This window comes from Artibeus jamaicensis, unplaced genomic scaffold (genome assembly GCF_021234435.1).
Source record: "Artibeus jamaicensis isolate MK-2021 breed Jamaican fruit bat unplaced genomic scaffold, CSHL_Jam_final scaffold_286, whole genome shotgun sequence".
NCBI lineage: Eukaryota > Metazoa > Chordata > Mammalia > Chiroptera > Phyllostomidae > Artibeus > Artibeus jamaicensis.
Genome location: NW_026522034.1, coordinates 3110484 through 3132017, shown reverse-complemented (window position 1 = coordinate 3132017; position 21534 = coordinate 3110484). Strand labels below are relative to the sequence as shown.

At 47.7% G+C, this 21534-nt stretch overlaps 1 protein-coding gene, 1 long non-coding RNA gene and 1 pseudogene across 2 annotated transcripts; 2 read left to right on the top strand and 1 right to left on the bottom strand.

Moving 5' to 3' along the window:
- Window positions 1–751: 751 nt before the first annotated feature.
- Window positions 752–2294, bottom strand: RPP25 (ribonuclease P and MRP subunit p25). The gene has a single exon (XM_037141705.2). The coding sequence runs from the start codon at window positions 2038–2040 to the stop codon at window positions 1447–1449; it is 594 nt and encodes a 197-aa protein (XP_036997600.1). The 5' UTR covers window positions 2041–2294; the 3' UTR covers window positions 752–1446.
- A 2249-nt stretch (window positions 2295–4543) lies between these two features.
- On the top strand, window positions 4544–10243 carry LOC128626112 (uncharacterized). Its single transcript, XR_008390020.1, has 2 exons — window positions 4544–4691; window positions 9828–10243. It is a non-coding gene; the product is annotated as an uncharacterized LOC128626112 (long non-coding RNA).
- A 5726-nt stretch (window positions 10244–15969) lies between these two features.
- LOC119046559 (rRNA-processing protein FCF1 homolog) lies at window positions 15970–17624 on the top strand (annotated as a pseudogene).
- Window positions 17625–21534: the final 3910 nt, after the last annotated feature.

The following is a 21534-nucleotide window of genomic DNA, read 5'->3' as shown; positions in this document are numbered from 1 at the left end:
GTGCCCCCCACCCCCTTGCTAGAATTCTTCCAGCACACAGCACTTCCACCTCCCCTATTTGACTTGGAGTTGGACAGAGAGGCTTATGAGGCTGATATATCTCAGCAGTCATGAAGGACTGGAGGCAGCAGCTTATCTGGGTGCCTGCAGTGATTCACAGACCAAGACCCAGCTTCTCTGCTGAATAGTAATTTCCAGCAGTGGATTTGTGCTCAATCTGTCTCCTCCCCCTCTCCCAAGGGTGTGCTGTCCTTTCTCAAAGATAGCAGTGAAGGGGGAGATCCTACCCATGGGAGTGAGGGAGTTTGTGCCAGCCTTCTGGATAAGGCTCAGCCTATTGGCAGGAGGCTGCAGGCTTTAGGGACCTCAGCAAGGTCTAGCACTCTCTCTTGTCAGTGACACCCCCAGGGGGGTGCGAATGCTCTTTCCTTCCCCTCCCAGAAATGCAATGTGCTGTCCCCTTTCCCTTAGTGGTAATACACAGGGGGAGCCAGTCTTCCTTTCAGCCACAGACCCCTGAGCCCAAAGGCAGTGGGGAGGGGGAGGGAGGGAGCAGGCGGCTGGAGAAAGAGGGAGAAGCCAGGGATCGGGCAGTGCCCTCTTGCAGCATTCTGAATCTGTCCAGTCTCTGTGCCTGACCCTGAAGACTCCAAAGGTTAAGGATCCCAGGCTGGAGGGGGCTGAGACACAAGTGGGCAGCTCAGAGTTACCTTTGCAAAGGCAAGCAGTTATTGGATATTTTAGGACAGAGCCATTTTCATGTTTGTTTTATTGGAAGCAACATTTCAGCTACTGGGCTCAAGGGAGGGGGCACAGAGAGTTTTTGCACTGGGTCTCTCCCTCTGGGTCAACTTGGGGAACGGGTTGACATTAAAGGAGCTAGAGCCTGTGGCCACACCTCTGCCACCGTGATCTCAGGATGCTCCTTAAAAGCAAGAGAAGGGAAACTATAAAGGTAAACTGTCCTGGGGTGAGGGGCAGAATGGAGCTCCCTGCTACTCAGACTCTCCTACCCCCAAGCAGTCCGTTTCTCACCCCTTGTCCTCTGCTGCCAGTGGATGGGGGTGATCCCACAAGCTCTCCTTGGCTTCCACACTCCTGCTCCCCAGCCCCTTGAATGCTAGGTGCCCTTAACCCTTGCGGGTTCTGAGCAAGGCTCAAGAGTCCCACTGCCCACCATACCCTCCCTGAAGAAGGTTCCAGTAACGGTCAGCAAAGCTGAAGGTGGAATTCTGAGTCTTCGGGCAACACAAGTGGAGAAGCAACTGGTCCACGACGCTTCACTGGGGTCCTCCTCTTTTGGCTGTGGGGTCCATGATGGCAGTCTGAGGAGCTGAGACCAGGCTGTGCGCTCCAGCAGACTGAGCATGAGAGGCAGGAAATGCATCTCAAGGTCAAGGCGCTGGGGCTAAAAGCCAGGACCAGGTGGCCCAGAACAGGGAGTTCTCAGGCTATCGGGTCCTCTTCCGCAGCACGTGGCTCAGGTTGGGACTCTTTCATGGAGCCTTCTGCTGTGGTAGGATCCCCTAGGCTCCCCTTGGACGTCGCCGCCATTGGCAGGTACGAGGGGTCAGAACTAGGGCTCGGGGACTGGTAGCCTGGCTGGCGCGGATCCAGTGCATCCTTGGAAAGTAGGATGGCGAGGCTGGGCACATTCTTAAGTACACTGAGACTGGCGCCCAGCGCGCTACGCTTCGGCCCGGGTGTGGGCCCGGGTGGAAGGCTCTGCCACACCTCGCGCACGCTCCGGTAGCGCAGCCGCGTGACCTGGTGCAGGCCAGCCAGGCGACGCTTGAGGATCTCGGCGCACGTGACGGTCTTGGTAGTGGCCCTACCGCAGCCGCTGAAGACGATGGCGCGGGTGTCCGGCCGCGCCATGCTGGCGGTGGCGAAGGCCAGTAGGTTCCGGATCTTGCTGCCCTCCTTGACCCGCATGTGCACGGCGCCCGGTGCCAGGTCGGCAAAGGGGCCAGGGCCGCCCCCTTCGGTCCCAAACCCCGCCGTCGCCTCTTCGGAGCGCACCTTACGGAAGTTCTCCATGTGCCGTCGTTGCCAGGACCGCAGGGACTCGGGCCTCGCCTCGGGGCCTCCTCAGCCCTGGGGCGGCATGGCTGCGGGTCGTACCCAGCAAGGACTGGCGAGGATAAGGGTGAGGGAGCGGCGAGGAGGCTGATGAGCAGGCTGGGCCAGCGCTATCGAGAGAAGTCTCCCACTTCTCCCCGGTGGTTACCGCTTTACTCAGGGACCTGGAGCCCAGCGCTCCGCGCCTGTACCGAGGCCCCGCCCCTTCCGCCAGGCCCCGCCCCCAACTCGGCCAGTCAGTCCGCGCCCCAGTTTCAGCTGCTGCCCAGATCCAGGCGGTGGGATCCTGCGTTACAGAGGCCACGGAGCCGCGCACTTTGTGGCGCGTAACGGCAGCGCCAAGGGGTGACTTAGTTGGCGAAGTTCCCCTATAACTGCCATCAGCCCTTCCCGGGCCAACCTTTATAAAAAGGTAGCCTAAATAAAAACTGCGTTTGTGGTGCAAATGCCGCTTCAAGCCGGGTCTCTGAGTCCCTTCTCCCCCCGCCCCCGGGAGAGATTTACAAGTGGCGTGCGGAGCCTTTTCCCCCCAATGCTCTAGGGATCACTCTACCACAACCTTGTTCCTTCTGCTCCCGAACCTGGATACTCTGGTCAAGGATGATCTGTGCCCCGTCAGCAAGTGCGGGAGGAGCTGGCTCCGGCCCCTCTCCGCGCCTGCCCCTCCACCGCGACGTGGAGGCGTGGTTCTCGAAGGGCAGCCCGAGACTGAGGTCTTATCCCGCCGCGCCCGACCGGGCTGGAGATCACCGGACCTTCGGACACCCCTGGGGAGTGTGGGGAGTGACACCTTGGGCCAGGCTGTTCCCCGGGATGAATGGGAAAAGAAACAGGAGCTCCCTTCTCAAGGGGAGTTAAGCTCCTTCCATCTCTGTCTAAAAGTCCACTATTAGAGCTGCACCCTTCAAAGTAAGCCAGGCATGCTTCCCTGCTGGCGTGGATCCCCTTCTTTTCAGGTGGAATTCGCTGTCAGTCAGCTTTAACACCCCGAGAACCCTGGGGTCCTTTTTTTTTCAAAAAAAAGCAAACTGGGGGAAGGCAGGTTTTAAGAGAAGAAAAGGAGGAAGGTGATAAGTTGAAGCGTTGGTGGTATTAAGAGGCTACTGGGTACTTCTCTCCGGGAACTGCTGCGTGGGACCGAGGGTGGTCCCGATCTCCTGCCAGAAGAGATGAACAGTGAAGACAGAGGCGAGATTAGTGTTGAAGGACGGCTGAAGAAAGGGAGGTGGTTGGAGAAGGACTTGAACCCACCCTAGAACTGCTCCAGCACCGCATCCTTCATTTATCCACCCCGCCCTTCACGCACTTAGACCTAAGAGTGGGGCAGACCTTATTCGGGTGGGGGCGGGCGGGCGACAACAGTGAGAGTCCCGGCCGTATGACAGTGCCTGCGGGAGCTGGGCCCCAGTCTTGAGAGGGGCTGCCGGAGTCCTCCTCTCCCTTCTCAAGAATGCGCTTACCTCCTCGGCACCCTGTAACTCTTAGCTCTCGGTCCCTGCAGTCCAGAACCCGGGGCTGACGCCATTACCACCCCTTGGAAGTGGCTGTTGCTGGTGGACCGTTGCCACCAAAACATTTTGAGTTACTGACCTCAACCCGGATCTCCTGCTTGCTCGCTGGGATGAGGGACCCTCCGGTCGCGTTCCTCTGGGAACCTGGACTTCGCTCCCACGCCAGCTCCCGTGGGCCCCACGAGGAACAGCTACAGGAGCAGCTAGAGACTCAGCGGTCTTGAGAAGACACAAAAGCTGTTTGCAGCGCGTGGCGCGGTGTGGGGAACCCCAGGCTCTTTAAGGTCTGGGTAGTTGTGGGACTTAAAGGGCGGCAGTTTCGGCTAGACCTGAGAAAAAGCCCGAGTGCGGCACGAAGCTACGTGGGAAGGGGCTGATTAGGTAAGAATAGAGCTCCCCATCTCCGGGGTGCAGGCAGGGGGCTGCAGTTTGGAGGAAGGGGTCTGGGAGGTACGGGTTTTGCGTACGGCGAAGATGGCCTGCCCGGGCTGGTCCTTTAAGACATGGTGCCCCCCACCCCCCAACCCTGCCCCTGCAGCCAGCTGTACACACTTCGATTCTCTTCGCTCGAGAGCCGGTGCAGGGATAGCGCGGAAATGCCCTCATCCCCTCCTCTCCTCCCCCGATACCCCCGCTTCTCGGCTCGCCTAGTAGCACTTAAAATGTAAATGTACACGGTGATTAGCTGCTAGGTCGCTAATTACCACTGCGGCCACTCATTACCCTGTCTGCACACGTCGTAGCCCTCGGGTTGTGAGCTCCCGCCCCGCTTCAAAGTCGCAGGGCTGGGGGGTGGGGGCGGAGGCGCACGGCGGAGGCGCGTGGCGGAGGGGCGCGGAGGGGCGCGGAGGGGCGCGGAGGGATCCGAGGGTTGGGGGATTGTGGGTGTAACGAGGCCCCGGGAGGCCGCGGGGGCGGGGCCCGTGGTGATTAGGCGGGAGAGGCGAGGAGAGGGGCGCTGGGTGGACGTTCAGTGCTGGGGGCGAGGTAGAGGTAGCGGAGGGGCGGGCCGACGGGCCGACGTGAGGGAGGGGACACGGCTGAGGACCGGGCGAAGGCAGACCGATACTCCGGAGAAGGGACGGTCGCTGTTGGGAGGTGAGTGGAGCCTGCACTCGGGGAAGGCGGGTCAATAAATTCGAGCATCTGTGGCGCATACCGCGGGACGGTTAGAAACGAGGGAACGATCGTCAAGACTTTCTGTTAAAAAAGTCAGGTAGTTTTGAAGGGGGGCGGGTCTGTTTTGATGTGTGCTGGTTTAGAAATGTAAATATATTTTTTAAACATCTGCAAGAAAACAGCACACTGCATCTGTTACCTCCGAGGCCGCAACCAGTTTCTGTGGGCCTGTTTAAGGAAATAACTACTAAATATGAATACTAAATTCTGCACAGCCAAATCTATTAATGTTCTTTCATTTGTGCCATAACTTAAAGAGATTTGATACTCTTCACCTCCCCGCCCCCACCGAATTAAGCGCAGAGCCTTGGAACTGCATGTGTCAGTGAGGTACTGACCTTGAAGCTTGAGCTTCATTAGCTTATTTTGTCTCTGTGTGACCTTGAGCATTGTTTAACCCCGTCGCCTTGGTATTTTCTCAGCTGTAAAATGAGACTAACATAGGAACCTGCCTCAAAAAGTGGTTGTGAGGGACATAACAGTATTAGAAACTTGGCTGGTATGTTCTCAGGAAATGTTGGCTATATTGTTTGTGATTAACTTTAAAAAATTTTAAAAGAGATGAGGGGAAAGAAAGCTGGTGATAAGGAAAGGAAATGGGCAGAGCCTTGGACATGGCAGTTTTCCTAATATTTTAGGAACTAGTGAGCGGCAAATTACAATTCTTTCCCTCTAAGGGGAGGTGGCAGGGTGGCCAGGCTGGAGCACAAGCCTGGCTAACAAGGCCCCAGTTCCTGCTCTGCATTGGCCAAGCTTGTATACCTTTCCAGTGGTACATCTGCCTCTCATAGACAAGTCCCCTCCCACCCCAAGACTAGGAGAAAATTCCTGGCAGAGGGCAGGTCTCTTCCTATGTCTACATTGGTGAGAAGAGGATTGTTCTTATATATGCAGATCCAGGGAAAAACCTGGAGACCGAATATCTACTTCCCTAAGTGGAGGGCAGGGAAAAGACTAAAGAAAAAGTCAGGCCACTCCAGGGTGGTAATTAATGGAGTTTATTAAGGGAAACTTACATACAAGGCATGTTTTGGGCAGCCTTAAGAAATGGATCCCTGAGCATCTTGGCAGGGTAACAGGAGGGGGGTGGGGAGAGTCGCAGGTATTATTATTATGTGAGTGCTACCAGGTCAGGACAACAACCTGTTCCAGGAAGCAGCACATAACAGAGGCAAGGGAGGGGCACTATTTTATGTCAGAACGAACATCAATTACCATCATCAGTTTCTAAGGGGCTTTGTAGAAAGTAACCTCCATTCTGGCCCTGGTCCAGCTTGCAAGATAGAAAGCAGTTGCATCACGGAACAGTCTCTCCTCCACAGGAATGAGGAGCTTCCAAAGTTCCAACCTCTCCCAGTAGACACTTATGAGCGGGCAAAGGAGTCGGGTAATGGAATGTTGGAGGGGCCAGAGGGTGCTCAGATTGCAAACACCAAGTGCCCTGAATTGGACCAGGCAGCCTCACAGATTTATTTCCTGATTAATATTCACAATGTTTCTTTCCATTGTTGTTTAACAAATGTGGAAACTGAGGCACAGAGAGGTTAAGTAACCTGCCACAGCCAGAAAGGAGCAACTACAGATAATTTGAATGAAGGTCTTCTGACTCATTTTACTACCTCACCTGATCTGAACTGCCCAGTAAAGGGGATAGAAAGGGGGTCCTACATTGCGGAAGGTGTATTGGTTATTCACAGCTGCATAAAAAATTACTCCAGAGGGTATAGGGGGGAATAAATGGTTAATGGAAAAATATACAATAAAAATTTTAAAAATGAAAAAGGAAATTACCCACAAGCTCAGCAGCTTATAACAAAAACATTTATGACGTTAGTTTCTGAGGGCTAGGAATCCAAGAGCAGCTGATAGGGTTCTAGGTCAGGGCCTTTTTTGAGGCTGCTGTGAAGGTATTGGGATCTACTGGGAGTTCACTCACAAGCTTACTCACACGTTGGCCAGAGGCCTGGGTTCCTTTCCACATAAATTTATCCATAGATCTGCTCTTGACATAACAGTTGGATTCTCCCAGGGGTGGGAGAACAGGAAAATGAACAAGCAGAAACTCACAGTGCCTTTTAGAGCCACCTCTTAAGGGGAATTTGATTCTATTTCTGAAGTGTCAAAGGATTCGCAGACATTTACAAATCACAAAAGGCCCTGGCTGGTGTAGCTCAGCAGATTGAGCGAGGGCCTGTGACCCAAAGGGTATCCTGTCAGAGTCCCAGTCAGGGCACATGCCTGGGTTGCTGACCAGGTCCCCAGTAGGGGGCACACGAGAGGAAACCACACATTCATGTATCTCTCCCTCTCTTCCTTTCTCTCTAAAAATAAAATAAAATAAAACTAAATTAAAATAATAAAAATCTTTAAACATCACAACAGGAGGTGAGTGTTTGGGAGGCAAATTTTGGAGGAGAGGAAATCAGGAATCAACATGTTGAAGCAAATATGTGGGAGGACCTTGAATCAGAAGAGCTAGATTTATTTCCTGGCATACAGCAAGCACTTAATAAGTGTTTATTAAATGGATGCATGAGTGACAACTTCTCTGAGGTTGTTTTCAAGTCTTTGGTTATGGCCTTAAGAGAAGTCACCACTTTACAAGGCTCTCCTGACAGTTGAGTGGGATTATGGCTATTGGGGCTCTCTGTAAGTTTAACACTGTTAAACATGATATCTGGAGGTAAACATGGCCTGGGAAAGAGAGCTGCCATTTAGGAGTCCCTGCCCAGGCCAGGTACCTCTTCTCCTAGACTGAGTCCCAGGCCCTGGGGCAGTGCTCTGATTCCAGCTATTTCTCTCTCCACCCCGGTCCAGACTCCTCACCGTATCTCAACCAGTTTTTGCTTTCCCCTTGGGCCAGCCAGGACAGGACCTAGGAGTCCCAACACCAGCCAGACCTCTGCCTTTGGGCCTTTCCTATGCTGGCTCTGGCCTCACAGTTGGTTGAGGAATAGGGGACCCAGACCCAGTGAGTGGTGCCATTTGGGGACAAGAGCCATTGACCTTGCATGAACTTCAATGCTTTTCTAGCAGTCAGGCCAAGTCATCTGAGTCCTGGGAGAGAGGAGGACAGGAGACATGCGGGGCCTAGAATGAGTGAGAAAAAGGATCTGTAGGAGGGGGAGGAGCTGCAAAAGAAGCCATTGGGGCAGAAGCCATTGCCCCTTTCACACTCCACAGTGCAGAAGCCAGTGTAGTTAAAAGTCACTCACCTGGGAAAAGTAGTTCCCAGTAGACAGTGCTTGTCCCCAAAAGTCTTGCTAAGAGCCTGCTGTGATGCTTGAAATTCTCCTCTGTTACTGCTCCACCTTTGGATAAGCTTTGACCTCTGAAGACAAGATTATACTTCTAATTCCAAGGTGAGAATTGACCAAAAGCAAAAGAATCGGACTGTTTTGAGAACCTTGGGGTGAGAATGAGACAGGAAAGTTAGAACAGGGAGCAAGGCCTCTAGCTCCACCCCTCCCCTTGTCCATCTTGGCTGAAACATGGCTAATGTGACCTTCACTGCTCATCTGTTCCCAGCTTCCTGTTTCCAATTTCCTATTATTAAAAGAACAACGACAACCCCAAAATAAGATAAAATAACAGATCGCTATCTGGAGAGGAGGGACTAGGACAAGCCATGTCAACAGTCACCCCACCAGCATCAGAAACCCAGTAGCCGAGGACCACCTTATCCCCACCCCCTTGCCCACGTTTAATAAAAACCTTCCACCCAGACCCTGTCAACACATCTCATTCTCTGAGGTTGCCTGCTATCACTTCTTGAGTGCATACTGTTGCTTTAATAAATTTATTGTGCTTTGCTAAATCTTTCTCTCATGCTTTCTCAAATTCCTTCTTGGGCTGTGACAAGACACTGGATTGGGTTGAGGCCTCCCTTGGCTTCCTTGGGTGCCACATGGTATCATGAAGGGGTTTTGGAGCTGATAAAGCGAGGGAATAGTTACCAGTTATAGTTGACATTTACTTAAGACTTACTGTGTGCTAGAAACAGTACATGTAAGTTCTATTATGTACTTACATGTACTAACTCATTTAATACAACAAGCACTATCATACGGATTTCATAAGTGAGGTAGAGCCAGATCCAAGGTCAGACAGTCTGGCTCCAGAGTCTGTTTTTAATCATGGCACTGGACCTCCTGCAGGAGGAAAGGGAAGCCGGGCAGAAAGCCATCAGCTACAGGCCTCCGCAGTTCCCCATAATGAAGGTCCTGGTACTCCGTAGTACACTTCTGCTCTGCCAGCTGCTTGCTGGGCGTGGGGGCACCAGGGCTGCTCTTCCTCTTCCAGCTCTGATCTGGGGCAGACCTTGAGTGCTTAATTTATGCCTTCCTAGAATTATAACTATTTTTCAGGGATGCACTGAGTTTTCCTACAACATACAAAATACTTGCTCATCTAACATCCAGAAGCAACTGGTGGGTGGTGAAGAGTATGGACTCTAGAGCCCAACCGCTTGCTTTTGAATCCCGGCTCACCTCCTGAGCAGTGAAACTTGTAGGCAAACCTGGAGGTGGGGTACAAAAAAATAGAGAGGTGGAGCAGGATATCAGACCCCCGAGGGACAACCAGAGCTGTTTGTTGACTGGCAGGAATGCAGACCTGGTGGTTTTATTTTGCTTGTGTGTGATTTAGCATTTTCTGCTTCATTTCAATAGGGAGTGGCTGCATCAGCTTTTCTGAGTGTTGTATATATAGAGCCTTTCTCCCATCACTTCCTGTCAGAGTCAGGCTTATGATAAGCAATGTGATTGTGTTGCTATAGAGGCTTCTAGGATCTGGAGTACTGGGAAGAAGCCAAGAAATAGTTCCTTCTTCTGTGGGGTACCTCTTTTCCTTTCCAGGGTAAAAAATAGCTTTTATCATATAATATCCCTGTCACCCTCATCCCCCAGACTGCCAGTCCAGAATAGAGTCCCCAGATCAAGCTAGGTGAATTGGGGTTCCTCCAGGTTCAAGGAGATATGTGGTCAAATCCCCTGTGTGGCCAGGAGGGTTCCCTGTCACCACCATGTAATTAATTATGTCTTCCCTTCTTTTCAGCAAAAGATGAAGTTAACCAAGTGTGCCTGCCATCTATTGTTCTGAAGCAAATCACAAGATGCCCTGTTCATACTGTGACAGAAGACAAAATTTAGACATTTCAGGAAGGGAAAAGAACTTTTTTCATTTGCAAGATTCCTGGGAGAACTCTCTCTCTGACCAGAAATTATACATACTTGCTGATTAATGTCCTGCCCAGTGAATCTGCCTTGGGAAAGAGTTGTGATTGGTTGTTACCAGCTTCCATCATTTCTGCCCCCTCTCTGGGAAAAATCATGGGAAAAGATGGACATCCCCCCCTCTCTGAAGCAGTCATCTTGTTGTACCCGTAGATCTTCACTGTGGGTTGGGGCACATCCTTCATTGCCCTGGAGTCCAAGTGCTTAAAATAAAAAAATTCTTGGTTTTGTGTGACAGCTTTATGTCTTTAAATATTGTCAACTGTTACAGTTGCTTACTACTGGGTAACAGGTCACCTTAAAACCTAGTGGTTAATAATAACAAGGATTTAATATTTCTAATGCCTCTGTAGTTTGACTGGACTCTGCCGGGCAGTTTTGCTTAACGTGGTGTCAGCTGGGGTCACTCATGGGTCTGCATTCGGCTTGGAGTCTGATTGGTGCTGGACCACTCAAGACAGGCTTCACCCACCTGTCTGTTGCTTCAGCTGTGCTGGTTGGAATGACCGGAGTATCTTCCTGTGGTCTTTCTGCATGTGGTCTCTAGTCCAAGCTTACTTCTTAAGGGGCTTGATCCCAAAAAGAGGAAAATGGCTGCAAAGCCTGATAAGGCCTAGGCCTGGACTCACACATTATTACTACTTCTGCATTCTATTGGTCAAAGTAAGATACATGTCCAGTCCAGATTCAAGGTGTAGGGAAATAAATTCCATCTCTTGGTGGAAGGCCTGACCGGCATATACAAGCCTGGGAGCCTGTACAGAGATGGCAGCCATTTCTATGGACTGTCTACCACATCATCTATCTCATACTTCAGAACACACATCTCTGCAGGTCAGTGTGGCTCAGGCTTGCAACTTCTACTTGAAACTTAAGAAATTTACCTGAAAATCCTTTGTGACCAGGGGATTTTTATGGCAGAAGAAAGGGGTGGGGATAGCAGGGATGGAAAGTCCTACCCCTGGACTCTCTTTGGTGTTTATGTGGCCTCTGTTCATTGGAGGAGAGGAATGTCAGGAACTAGACACTGCCCACGCTTGACTATTATTATTTCCTTCTGATTAACCTACTCTGGACCTGCTTCCAGACTCCATCACCTGAACCCCAAAGCTGCCCACTCATAACCTGGAGGGAAGAAGGCCAAGCGACTGCTGAAATCCTTTTTAGTACCGTAGTGGATTCACCGGCTTTGACTTTAGCCTGAGAAATCATTGCAGGATTTTAATCAGGCCTAACTTGATTAGATTAGTTCTGTGGAAATCTCACATAGGATGCTAAGAGGCATCAACTGATGCATTACAAATCATCCAAAATTTAGTTGTGTAAAGCAATAGTTTATTATTCACACAGATATAATAGGCCAGGAGTTTAGGCAGGGCACAGCAAGGATTGCTTCTCTCTTTTCCACAATGTCTGAGGTGTCAGCTGGAAGACTCAAAGGTTGGGAACTGGAATAATCTGGAAATTTGTTCACTTGCACGTCTATTGGTTCCTGCTGGTTGTCAGCTGAAAACCTCAGATGGCCACGTGAGACTCTCCCTGCGGTCTTTCTGAGTGAATTGATTTGGGCGTCTTCACGGCACGGTGGTGGATTCCAGGCTGAGCATCCAATGACAGAGAGAACCAGGTATAAACCATATTGTGTTTTATGACCTAACCTTGGATGTCGCACACAGTGTCATTTATGTCACATTCTCTTTATTAAGGAAGTCACTAAGCCCTTCCCAAGTTCAAGGAGAAAGGAAGCAGACTCATTTCTTGATGGGGAATGGCAAGACTCTGAGAGGGAGTGTTGGACTGGACCTTGCCGCGGCCATTTTTTGGAGAATATGATCTGTGGCCTCTAAGAGGGGCATGAATTCAGTGAAACCATCAGTATCCTTCAAAGTGCACTCAGCATCCTGAGCATGCCCTCTCCTCTGACCTTAATCGCTCATCAATCTTCCCCCAACTCATCCATTCAGGCCTCAGCAGTCCCTTTGCTTTTCCTCAAATATGATGAACACACTTCTGTCTCAGGGCCATCTCACTTGCTGTTCCTGCTTCCTGGAATGCTTGTCTCTCTGATATTCCCCTGGCTCTCTGCCCCATATTCTTCAGGCTCTGTTCAGATGTTACCTTCTCCAAGAGGTTTTCCTGACCACCCTAAAATAACAGTTCCCTTCCTTCAATCTGTGTTGTCTTCTCTGGGTTTCTTTTTCTTTTTCTTTTTAATCCTCACCTGAGGACATTTTTTCCTCGTTGCTTTTAGAGAGAGAGGGACAGGGAGAGGGAGAAACATTGATGTAAGAGAGAAGCATCGATCAGTTGCCTGCTGAAGGCACCTGGACCAGGGATTGAACACATCCAGACCAGGGGTAGAATCTGCAATCTAGGTATGTGCCTTGATTGAGATCCAAACCTGTAACCTTCTGCTATAGGATGATGTGCTAACCAACTGAGCTACACTGACCAGGGCCAACTTTTTCTTCACGGTAAATATCACCTGGAAAAACTATATATTTTTTATTACCTGTCTCCTCCCACTAGAATGAAGGCTCCTTGAGGACTTTGTTTTATTCCCAGCTGCATCTCCACCACACAGAAGGGTGTCAGATACTCAAGTAAGTGCATTAGTGTTTGTTGAGTGACTCAGTGATGGACTTCTGTAGGTGTGAAAAGTCAGTAGCCCACCCCCAGGACATGATCTAGAAGAGTGGTCCTTAAAGCATGATCCAGAGATCTTTGGAGGTCTGTGTCACTGGGGAGACCTAAGTTAAGACCCCCTCCCCTCAGTTCCTGTCTCATTTGCAAGAGATGAATTCAGGCGAAAGATAACCCATGTAGTGGAAATGAGATAGCAAGTTTATTTATGAAATACACTTGAGCACAAAGCTGCAAGTGGGTGCTGCCAGCTAGTCTGAGTGCGCCGCCTACTGGGATTTTAGGGGTTTTATGCTTGTAGCCAGTCTCCAGTTTCCCCTTCCTCCCTTCTCCATACCTTGGTATTAACATACAGTTTCAAAGGCTTCCTTTCCCAGATAGTAGACATGATACACACAGAATTCCAAAGGCTCCCCTCCTCCCGCACTCTCATGGTTTCTCTTGTGATTTCCAGAACACCTGGCAATCTTATCTGACCGGGCTCAGGGTTGCAGAATTAATGGGTGGGACATACCTCCCTCCTTCTCCCTGCCTTGGTTTGCCATCTATTCTGTAGTATCCTTTCTTGGAGAGGGGGTGTCCACAAGGTAAAAACTATTTTTATAGCAATACTAAGACATTATTTGCCATTTTCATTCTTATTCTGTCTTGAATGTACAGTGGAATCTTCCAAAGGTTGCATGACATGTGATATTGCAGGAGATTAAATGCAGAAGCAGATAAATGACTCTGGCTGTCTTCTGTTAAGCCAGACATTAAAAAGATCCTCAAAATTGTAAAATAATGCCATGCTTCTCACTACTTTTGTGTGTGTGTTTGTTTTGGGAAATATCATTATTTAAAAATTTTTAATGTTAACATGTAAAGAGTTTATTTTTGCTGTTTTATTTATTTATTTTTAAGACTTATTTATTTATTTTAGAGAGGAGAAGGGAGGGAGAAAGAGGGAGAGAAACATCGATGTGTGGTTGTCTCTCACCTGCCCTTTACTGGGGACCTGGTCTGCAACCCAGGCATGTGCCCTGACTGGGAATCAAACCAGTGACCCTTTGGCAAATCAATCCACTGAGCCACACCAGCTAGGGCTATTATACTTATTTTTCAATCCCACCTGAGAATACTATGTTTATTGATTTTAGGGAGAGAGAAATAGAAACACCTACGTGAGAGAGAAACATTGACCAGTTGCTCCCTGTATGCACCCTGACATGGTATCAAATCCGCAACCTAGGGATGTGCCCTGGCTGGGGATTGAACCTGCAGCATTTTGGTGTATAGGACAATGCTCCAACCAACTGAGCTATTACTGCTATTTTAAATGAATCAGTAGATGAATATTTTAAAATTTTCCCAGTTTTAATTTATAATAGAGTAGATATTAGTAAATAGCTCACATTTTAAAAGTTAAATGGGGTTACTGATCATTTCTAAGACTGTAAAGTGTTTCTGAGACTAAAATGTTTGAGAGGATAGAAAGTAGAGGCTAAAGCCCTGGCTGGTGTAGGTCAGTGGATTGAGCATGGGCCTGCGAACCACATGATTGCGGTTCGATTCCCAGTCAGGGCACATGCCTGGGTTGCAGGTCAGTTCCCAGCAGGGGACTCATGAGAGGCAACCATACATTGATATTTCTCTCCTCTCCTTCCCTTCCTCTCTAAAGATAAATAAATAAAATCTTTAAAAAAAACACAAACAAACAAAAAAGAAAGTGGAGGCTAAGTGTTCTATGTGTTATGGAATTGGGGGCTTTGGAGCTTAGCACAGCAGTTCCAGAGAGAGATGAAGGTTGGAAGAAGGTCAGATGAAGGTTGGAAGAAGGTCAGATGAAGGTTAGAAGAAGGCTGAGGGACCTGGAGCCAGGCAAGAGCTGGAATGCGCACAGGAGCCCAGCACCACAGTGGCCCGTGCACCCTTGGAGGGACAAGGCCAGGGCAACAATCTCTGATTTCAGGGATAACCAAAATTCTTTTAGGGACAGTCATGTATATACTTATTGTTTTAATGGGTCCAAAATATTTAGTTTGTTTAGAGAAATTTGCATAACAGTGTTTTTATTTTCATGGTAAGTTGCATACACTAACTAAAAAATAAAGCAACCAGATCCTTGAAATCAAAAGTGGAAGACACAATACTGGCACAAATTAGCTTCAGTTTCTAAAATGAAAAGTCAAGCAGGGAAAGTCATTTTTCTTATTAAATAATGAGTAGCCACAAAATTACCAATTCATGAAAGCAAGGTTGATTTACAGCAAACTAGCTCCCAAGAGACTGATGAATAAACTAGACACAGACTTCCAAAGGGCCTGGTAGTCACCTCTGAGCGACACCCTTGCAGAGGTCCCTGGGAGGCCAAGTAGTGATCAGAATTATGATTGGTGGGTATTGAGTCATTACGGACGTTAGTTACAGGATTTACCTTTCCAGTAAATACCTCTTCTGCTCACATTAGCCAAGGTTGGCTTTTTCACACTTACAACCAAGAGCCCTTGGCTAGTTAAGGAATCTTCAGCACATTGGACACTTACCGCCTTGGGAGCAGCTGAGACCATCCAAGGATGGGAGTTACAACAATAGCTTGAACGGGCTATGGGCAGAGGGATAACCATTTTGCTTTGCTTTTGGGAGCTGTTTAAAGGATAAATAGAGGAAAGAAGGTGAAATTAAAGGTGCTGAAGAAAGAGAACAACTGAAGGCTCAAAACCCTTGAGGAGATGAGCAGGGGTGGGAATCCGAGCACAGTTGGAAGACTGGCTTTAGCTGGGGAGGGCATGAGGAGACATATATTCGGTGCATTCAGACTGCTGTAAAAAATACCACAGACTGGGTGGTGGTTTGTAAACAGCAGACTTTTATTTCTTAAGGTTTTGGAGGCTGAAAGTCTGAGACCAGGATGCCACCATGGTGGGGTGAGGCCCTCTTCCAGGTCACACACTTCTCATACCCTCACATGGGGGAAGGGCCCAGGGGCTCTGTGGGGTTTCTCCCGGGAGAGCACTACACCCGTTATGAAGGCTCAGCCCTCATGACCTAGTCACTTCCCAAAGACCTCACATCCTAATACTGTCACATTATGAGTCAGGATTTCAACATACTGATTTTGGAGAGACTAACCATCAGCTCATAGCGACATCTCTTCTTCTGAAACAGGTAAGAAGGAGGGAAGGATGTAGGGGCATGTCATTTAGTTCTCCCCCCTGAAGGAGTTGAGAATGAATGGAGTGGGTAATACTGGGGAGGAATAGGCTTGGCAGTTTCCATATTCAAGGACATCATCGGGGGTAATTCCAGAAGAAACAAGAGTGTGCGTGAACACAGGGAAGCAAGAAAAAACAAGGAAATATGCGACCATGAAGAGAATACTTAGTCTGAGAGATCAGAGGCTGAAAGAAAAGGATAGATTAAAACCTAAAAAGAAAGATCCTAATGCACTCAAGGAAAGAGATGTTCTCCAATACTCTTTCTGCTTATTCTTCCAGTATAACACACAACTGGGCCCAGCTTTCCACATTCTGGTCAATATCAACTTTATCAACTTTCCCTTTAAGGCTAAACTGGTCTTAGTGCAGTCAGTGATGGGCTGTCTCTGTGCCAAGTGTATGCCTTGTATAACTGACTGTGTAGTGGCCGAAACTGAGAAATTGGGGCAGAAGTATCGAGTGGCTCTAAGGATCACTAAAGATTCAAGATTTGAACCATTACCATGCACACACAAAGGAACCTATGCAGATGACTGTTGAGCACAGAGAGTAACTCAGCACAAGTGTCACATTGCCATCACAGGTGACCAGGACCTTAAACCAAGGATCAGGAAGACCCCTGGAGTTCCCAACATGTACATTTCTAACCACAGGCACCAGATGATTTGGAGCCCCTCAGTTCTCATACTTAAAAAACAAAGTTCCTCTGCTTTTCTTCAACTAACTTTCTCTGTTGCCAGTTTATTAAACATGCTACAGAATGAGCTATTATTGCTCCACTCACCCATTTGCTCTGTTATGAGCTAAGTATGGTTCAATGCACTCACTTTTTTGTGTTGTTTTGAAAATGATATTTTGTACCATTTTGATGTGTATTACATCTTTTCATAAATTAGATGACTGCTCACACAAGAAAGGACATCATCAGGTAATAGGAATTTATTGAAAGGATACCCAGGGGGAAAAGTAACACTATTAATCATTCACTAATCAAAAATGTTTATTTGGTCTCTAGCCCTGGCTGGTGTAGCTCAGTGGATTGAGCACAGGCCTGCGAACCAGACGATTGCAGTTCGATTCCCAGTCAGAGCACGTGCCTGGGTTGCAGGCCAGTTCCCAGCAGGGGACAAACGAGAGGCAACCATACATTGATATTTCTCTTTTCTCCTTCCCTTCCCCTCTAAAGATAAATAAATAAAATCTTAAAATATATATTTATTTGGTCTCTATCACATGACAGGTGCTGTTACAGTTGTTGGGGTTATAGGGATGAACAGTACAAGAACCCTCAGTGGAGCTCACATTCTAAAGAAATAAACATAATCCAGTGGGTGTGCTTATACCATCTCCATGGCACCAAGTCACTGGGTAAGGGGAACTCCCCATTGCCCCTGAAGGTGATGATACAGAATGAAACCCATGGCCCCCCAGATGCACTCAGTCACTAACAGGCCACTCTCCAGTGTGCTGGTGCTCACCGAATGGCAGGCACTGCTGGTACCCTCCCCAGGATCCATTCTCCCCTTCTTTCTCACTGGTTTTATTGGCAGAGACAATGCGCCCAGTTAAAAAGCTGAAATGTTTCACATAGTCACTTCCTTGCCAAACAGGAGTGACAGTGTGGTGGTTCAGGCCAGTGAGAGAGAAATGAAAATCGCTGGGTGGGGCTTTCTGGAAAGCTGATAAAATGTGGGTGCAGACTTAGCTGGCATGCCTTTCTGCCCTTTGCCCTTCCTCCTCCCAGCTGCCTGCAATGCAGCCATGATGGCTGCAGCTGAGAAGCCATTTGAAGGTTCTGCAGGAAAGTCCAAGACAATGCAGAGACTTCTGCCCTGAATCTTAAAGTCTCTGAGCCAACTCACTTGTTCCTGGACTCCTCATTATGTGAAAAAAAGACCTATTTTGTTTAAGCCATTGTTATTTGACTTTTCTGTTACATGTAGTCAAGCTAAATTCATATTTGACACAGCAAGAACCTGGTATGTTGTTTCCTGTGATGGCTGTGAGAATGGTTTCTCACATCTTTGATTACAGGGAGTTTAACTGACCAAGGGACCCAGCTTCTTCTGACCACTGCTGGACCCTGGGTTAGATCCAGTTAGATTCCAGGCAACGCAGAAATTGCATCCCTAAATCCCCTTAGAGACTATCCAATACCTCCTCTATTGCCCAAATGGGCTGGTTCTGAAATCCATCACTGCATTCGTGCCAAGGACAAATTTCCTCCCATGGCTGCTTTTGGCTGATGAGTGACTGCAGATGGGATATTAAAGCTGGCACATTCCTGGGAGATGCATGGGAGATGGTGGCTTTGGTGAGGAGACTCCCTGTGGTCTTGCTGCTCTTTCCTCAGAACTGCACAGCAGGCTAAGATGCTTCCACTCACTCCCTTCCTTCCCTCCCTCTCTCCTTCCCTCCTTCACTGCAGTGTAGTCTGATGGCTCTCCTGGCTCCCTCTTCATTTTCTTTAAAGAAAGAATTTTTATCCTCACCTGAGGACATTTATTTTTATTGCTTTTAGAGAGAGGGAAAGGGAAAGAGAGAGTGAGAGAAATTTTGATGTGAGAGAAGCATCAGTTGGTTGTCTCCTGTACATGCTCACAACCTGGGTATGTGCCCTGACTGTGAATCAAACTGTGACCTTTTGGTCTATGAGACGACATTCCAACCAACTGAGCCTCACTGGCCAGGGCTCCCTCCTCACTTTCTTTAACAGATCGTTTCTTAGTAAATATTTTTTGTATTTAATCTCATCTTGGTTTTAGCTTCTCTGAGGACTTGGAGTAACACATTCCCAAACTTGTTAATGCCTTTTGTACTTGTTATTATATATACTAAATTTAATAAAATATAACTAAACCGTAGAAATCTTGAGTGCAAAAGAAAAGCAGATTGTTATTTTTATGAAAGCTAATTTGACCGCTTTGGAACATTTTGAAAAAAGAAATGGGAAGTTGTTGTTTAATGATGTGACATAGAATTGCCCAGGATTGTGAGAGCAGAGAAAGAGGCTGACAGCTCCAGCCCTAGGTTATGAAATTTATTAAAAGAATTTACAAATGAGGATCCTCTTGAATGGTAGCAACACCACATGGATATTCTCTGCACGTTGAGGCCAGCACTTCGGGGTAATACAGGACAAGACGGGGTGCATGGGATCCCCGGGTGTGACTCGCTCCAGATGAGGGGAAAATGCCTTACATGCTCGCTTAGGGGAGTGCAATGGCTTGTTCCAGGAACCAGCACATTTGGGCCATGGAGGAGGCATTGGATAGTCTCTAAGGGGGTTTAAGGACAGTCTCTGTGTTGCCCAGAATCTAACTGGACTTACTACAGGGGTCAAGCAGTGGTCAGGCAGTGTTCATGTCATGCAACAGTTTCTCCTTCACAAAGGACTATAGAGTTTCAGTTTTGCAAGATGAAAACCTTCTGGAGATCTGTTGCAAAATAATATAAATATACTTTACTGAAATGTACACTTTAAATGATTAAGATGGCAAATTTTAGTGTTTTTTAAAAAATTGATTGCTTGATTTGAGAGAAAGGAAGAGGAGAGAGAGAGAGAGAGAGAGAAAGAAACATCGATTTGTTGTTCTAAACATTTATGCATTCATTGATTGATGCCTGTATGTGCCCTGACAGGGGATCAAACCCACAACCTTCATGTATCTGGAAGACACTCTAAACCAAATGAGCTACCCAACCATGAACATGTGTGTGTGTGTTTCATCTTCACCAAAGGACATGCCCGTGGATTTTAGAGACAGGGGGAGGGAGAGAGAGAGGGAGAGAAACATCTGTGTTTCCTCTCACACGCCCCCAACTGGGGACCTGGTCCACAACCCAGGCACGTGCCCTGACTGTGAATCCAACTGGCAACCCCTTGGTTTTCAGGCTGGTGCTCAATCCACTGAGCCAAACCAGCCAGGCCTGTTGCATATTTTTAACCACAATTAAAAATAGGATTGATGATTTCTGGCCAACAAGTAGGTGTAGGTGGATATACTTTGCCTCTTTGCATAAGCAAAAGAAGGACAACAATGAATTTAAAGACTAAAAACAACCAGAACTGCCAGAAAACCAAACCGTTTGGAAGTCTGACAACCAAGGAGTTAAAGAAGAAACATTCATCCAGACTGGTAGGAGGGGTGGAGACAGGCAGCTGGGGCAGAGAAGACTCAAGGCAAGGCAGGGGCTAGTGACCAGGCTGGCGACAGTAACTGGAAGTCTCACATTTACATGTGAATAAACCGGGAGGAACAACTTGGAAGCAAAACGAGTCATGCAACCCAGAGTTCCAGCATGGAAAAAGAAAGCCTCAAAACCTCTGGCTATAAAAACATGTGGGGTTTGCAACAGTGGGAGAAACTCCTAGCCTTACAGGAGAGTTTGTTGGAGAGACCCACAGCGTCCTAGAACATACACAAACCCACCCACCCAGGAAGCAGTACCAGAAGGGCCCAAGTTGCTGGTAGGAAGTGGGGAAGTGACTGAAAGCCAGCTGAGAACCAAGCAAGAACCATTACCATTGTTCCCTCTCTGACCCCTCCCCCACATACAGTGCCACAGTGCAGTGACATGGGTTGCCCCACCCTGGTGAATATCTAAGGCTTTGCCCCTTACAATGTAACAGGTGCTCCAAGACAAAGCAATATGGCCCAAATGAAAAAAAAAAAGATCAAAACTCCAGTGATCTTTTGAGTGACAAAGAGATAGCCAACTTATCAGATGCAGAGTTCAAAAGACTGGTAATCAGGGTACTCACAGACATGGTTGAGCATGGTTGCAAAATAGAGGAAGAAGTGAAGGTTATGCAAAGTGAAATGAAGAAAAATATACAGGGAACCATCAGTGAAGGGAAGGAAACCAGGACTCAAATCAACAATTTGGAGCAGAAGAAAGAAGTAAACATTCAGTCAGAACAGAATGAAGAAAGAAGAATACAAAAAAATTAGGAGAGGCTTAGGAAACTCCAGTAAAACTTTAAATGTTCCAACATCCAAATCACAGGGATGCCAGAAGAAGAGGAAGAGCACAAAATCGAACTAATTTGAAAAATATAATGAAGGAGAACTTTCCCAACCTGGCAAAGGAAATAGACTTCTGGGAAGTCCAGGAAGCCCAGAGAGTCCTAAAGAAGTTGGACCCAAAGAGGAACACACCAAGGAACATTGCAATTATATTACTCAAGATTAAAGATATGGAGAGAATCTTAAAAGCAGCAAGAGAAAAGGAGACAATTACCTACAAAGGAGTTTCCATAAGATTATCAGCTGATTTCTTACAGGCAAGAAGGGGCTGGAAAGAAGTATTCCAAGTCATGAAAGGCAAGGACCTACATCCAAGATTACTCCATCCAGAAAAGCTATCATTTAGAGTAGAGAGGCAGATAAAGTGCTTCCCAGATAAGGTCAATTTAAAGGAGTTCATCATCACCAAGCCCTTATTATATGAAATGTTAAAGGGACTTATTTAAGAAAAAAAAAAGATGATCAAAAATATGAACAGTAAAATGACAACAAATCACAACTATCAACAACTGAACCGAAAACAAAACAAAAATGAAAGCAAACTAAGCAAACAACTAGAAGAGGAACAGAATCACAGAAATGGAAATCACATGTAGGGTTATCAGTAGGGAGGGGAGTGGGGGAGAAAGGGAAAAGGTACAGGGAATAGGAAGCATAA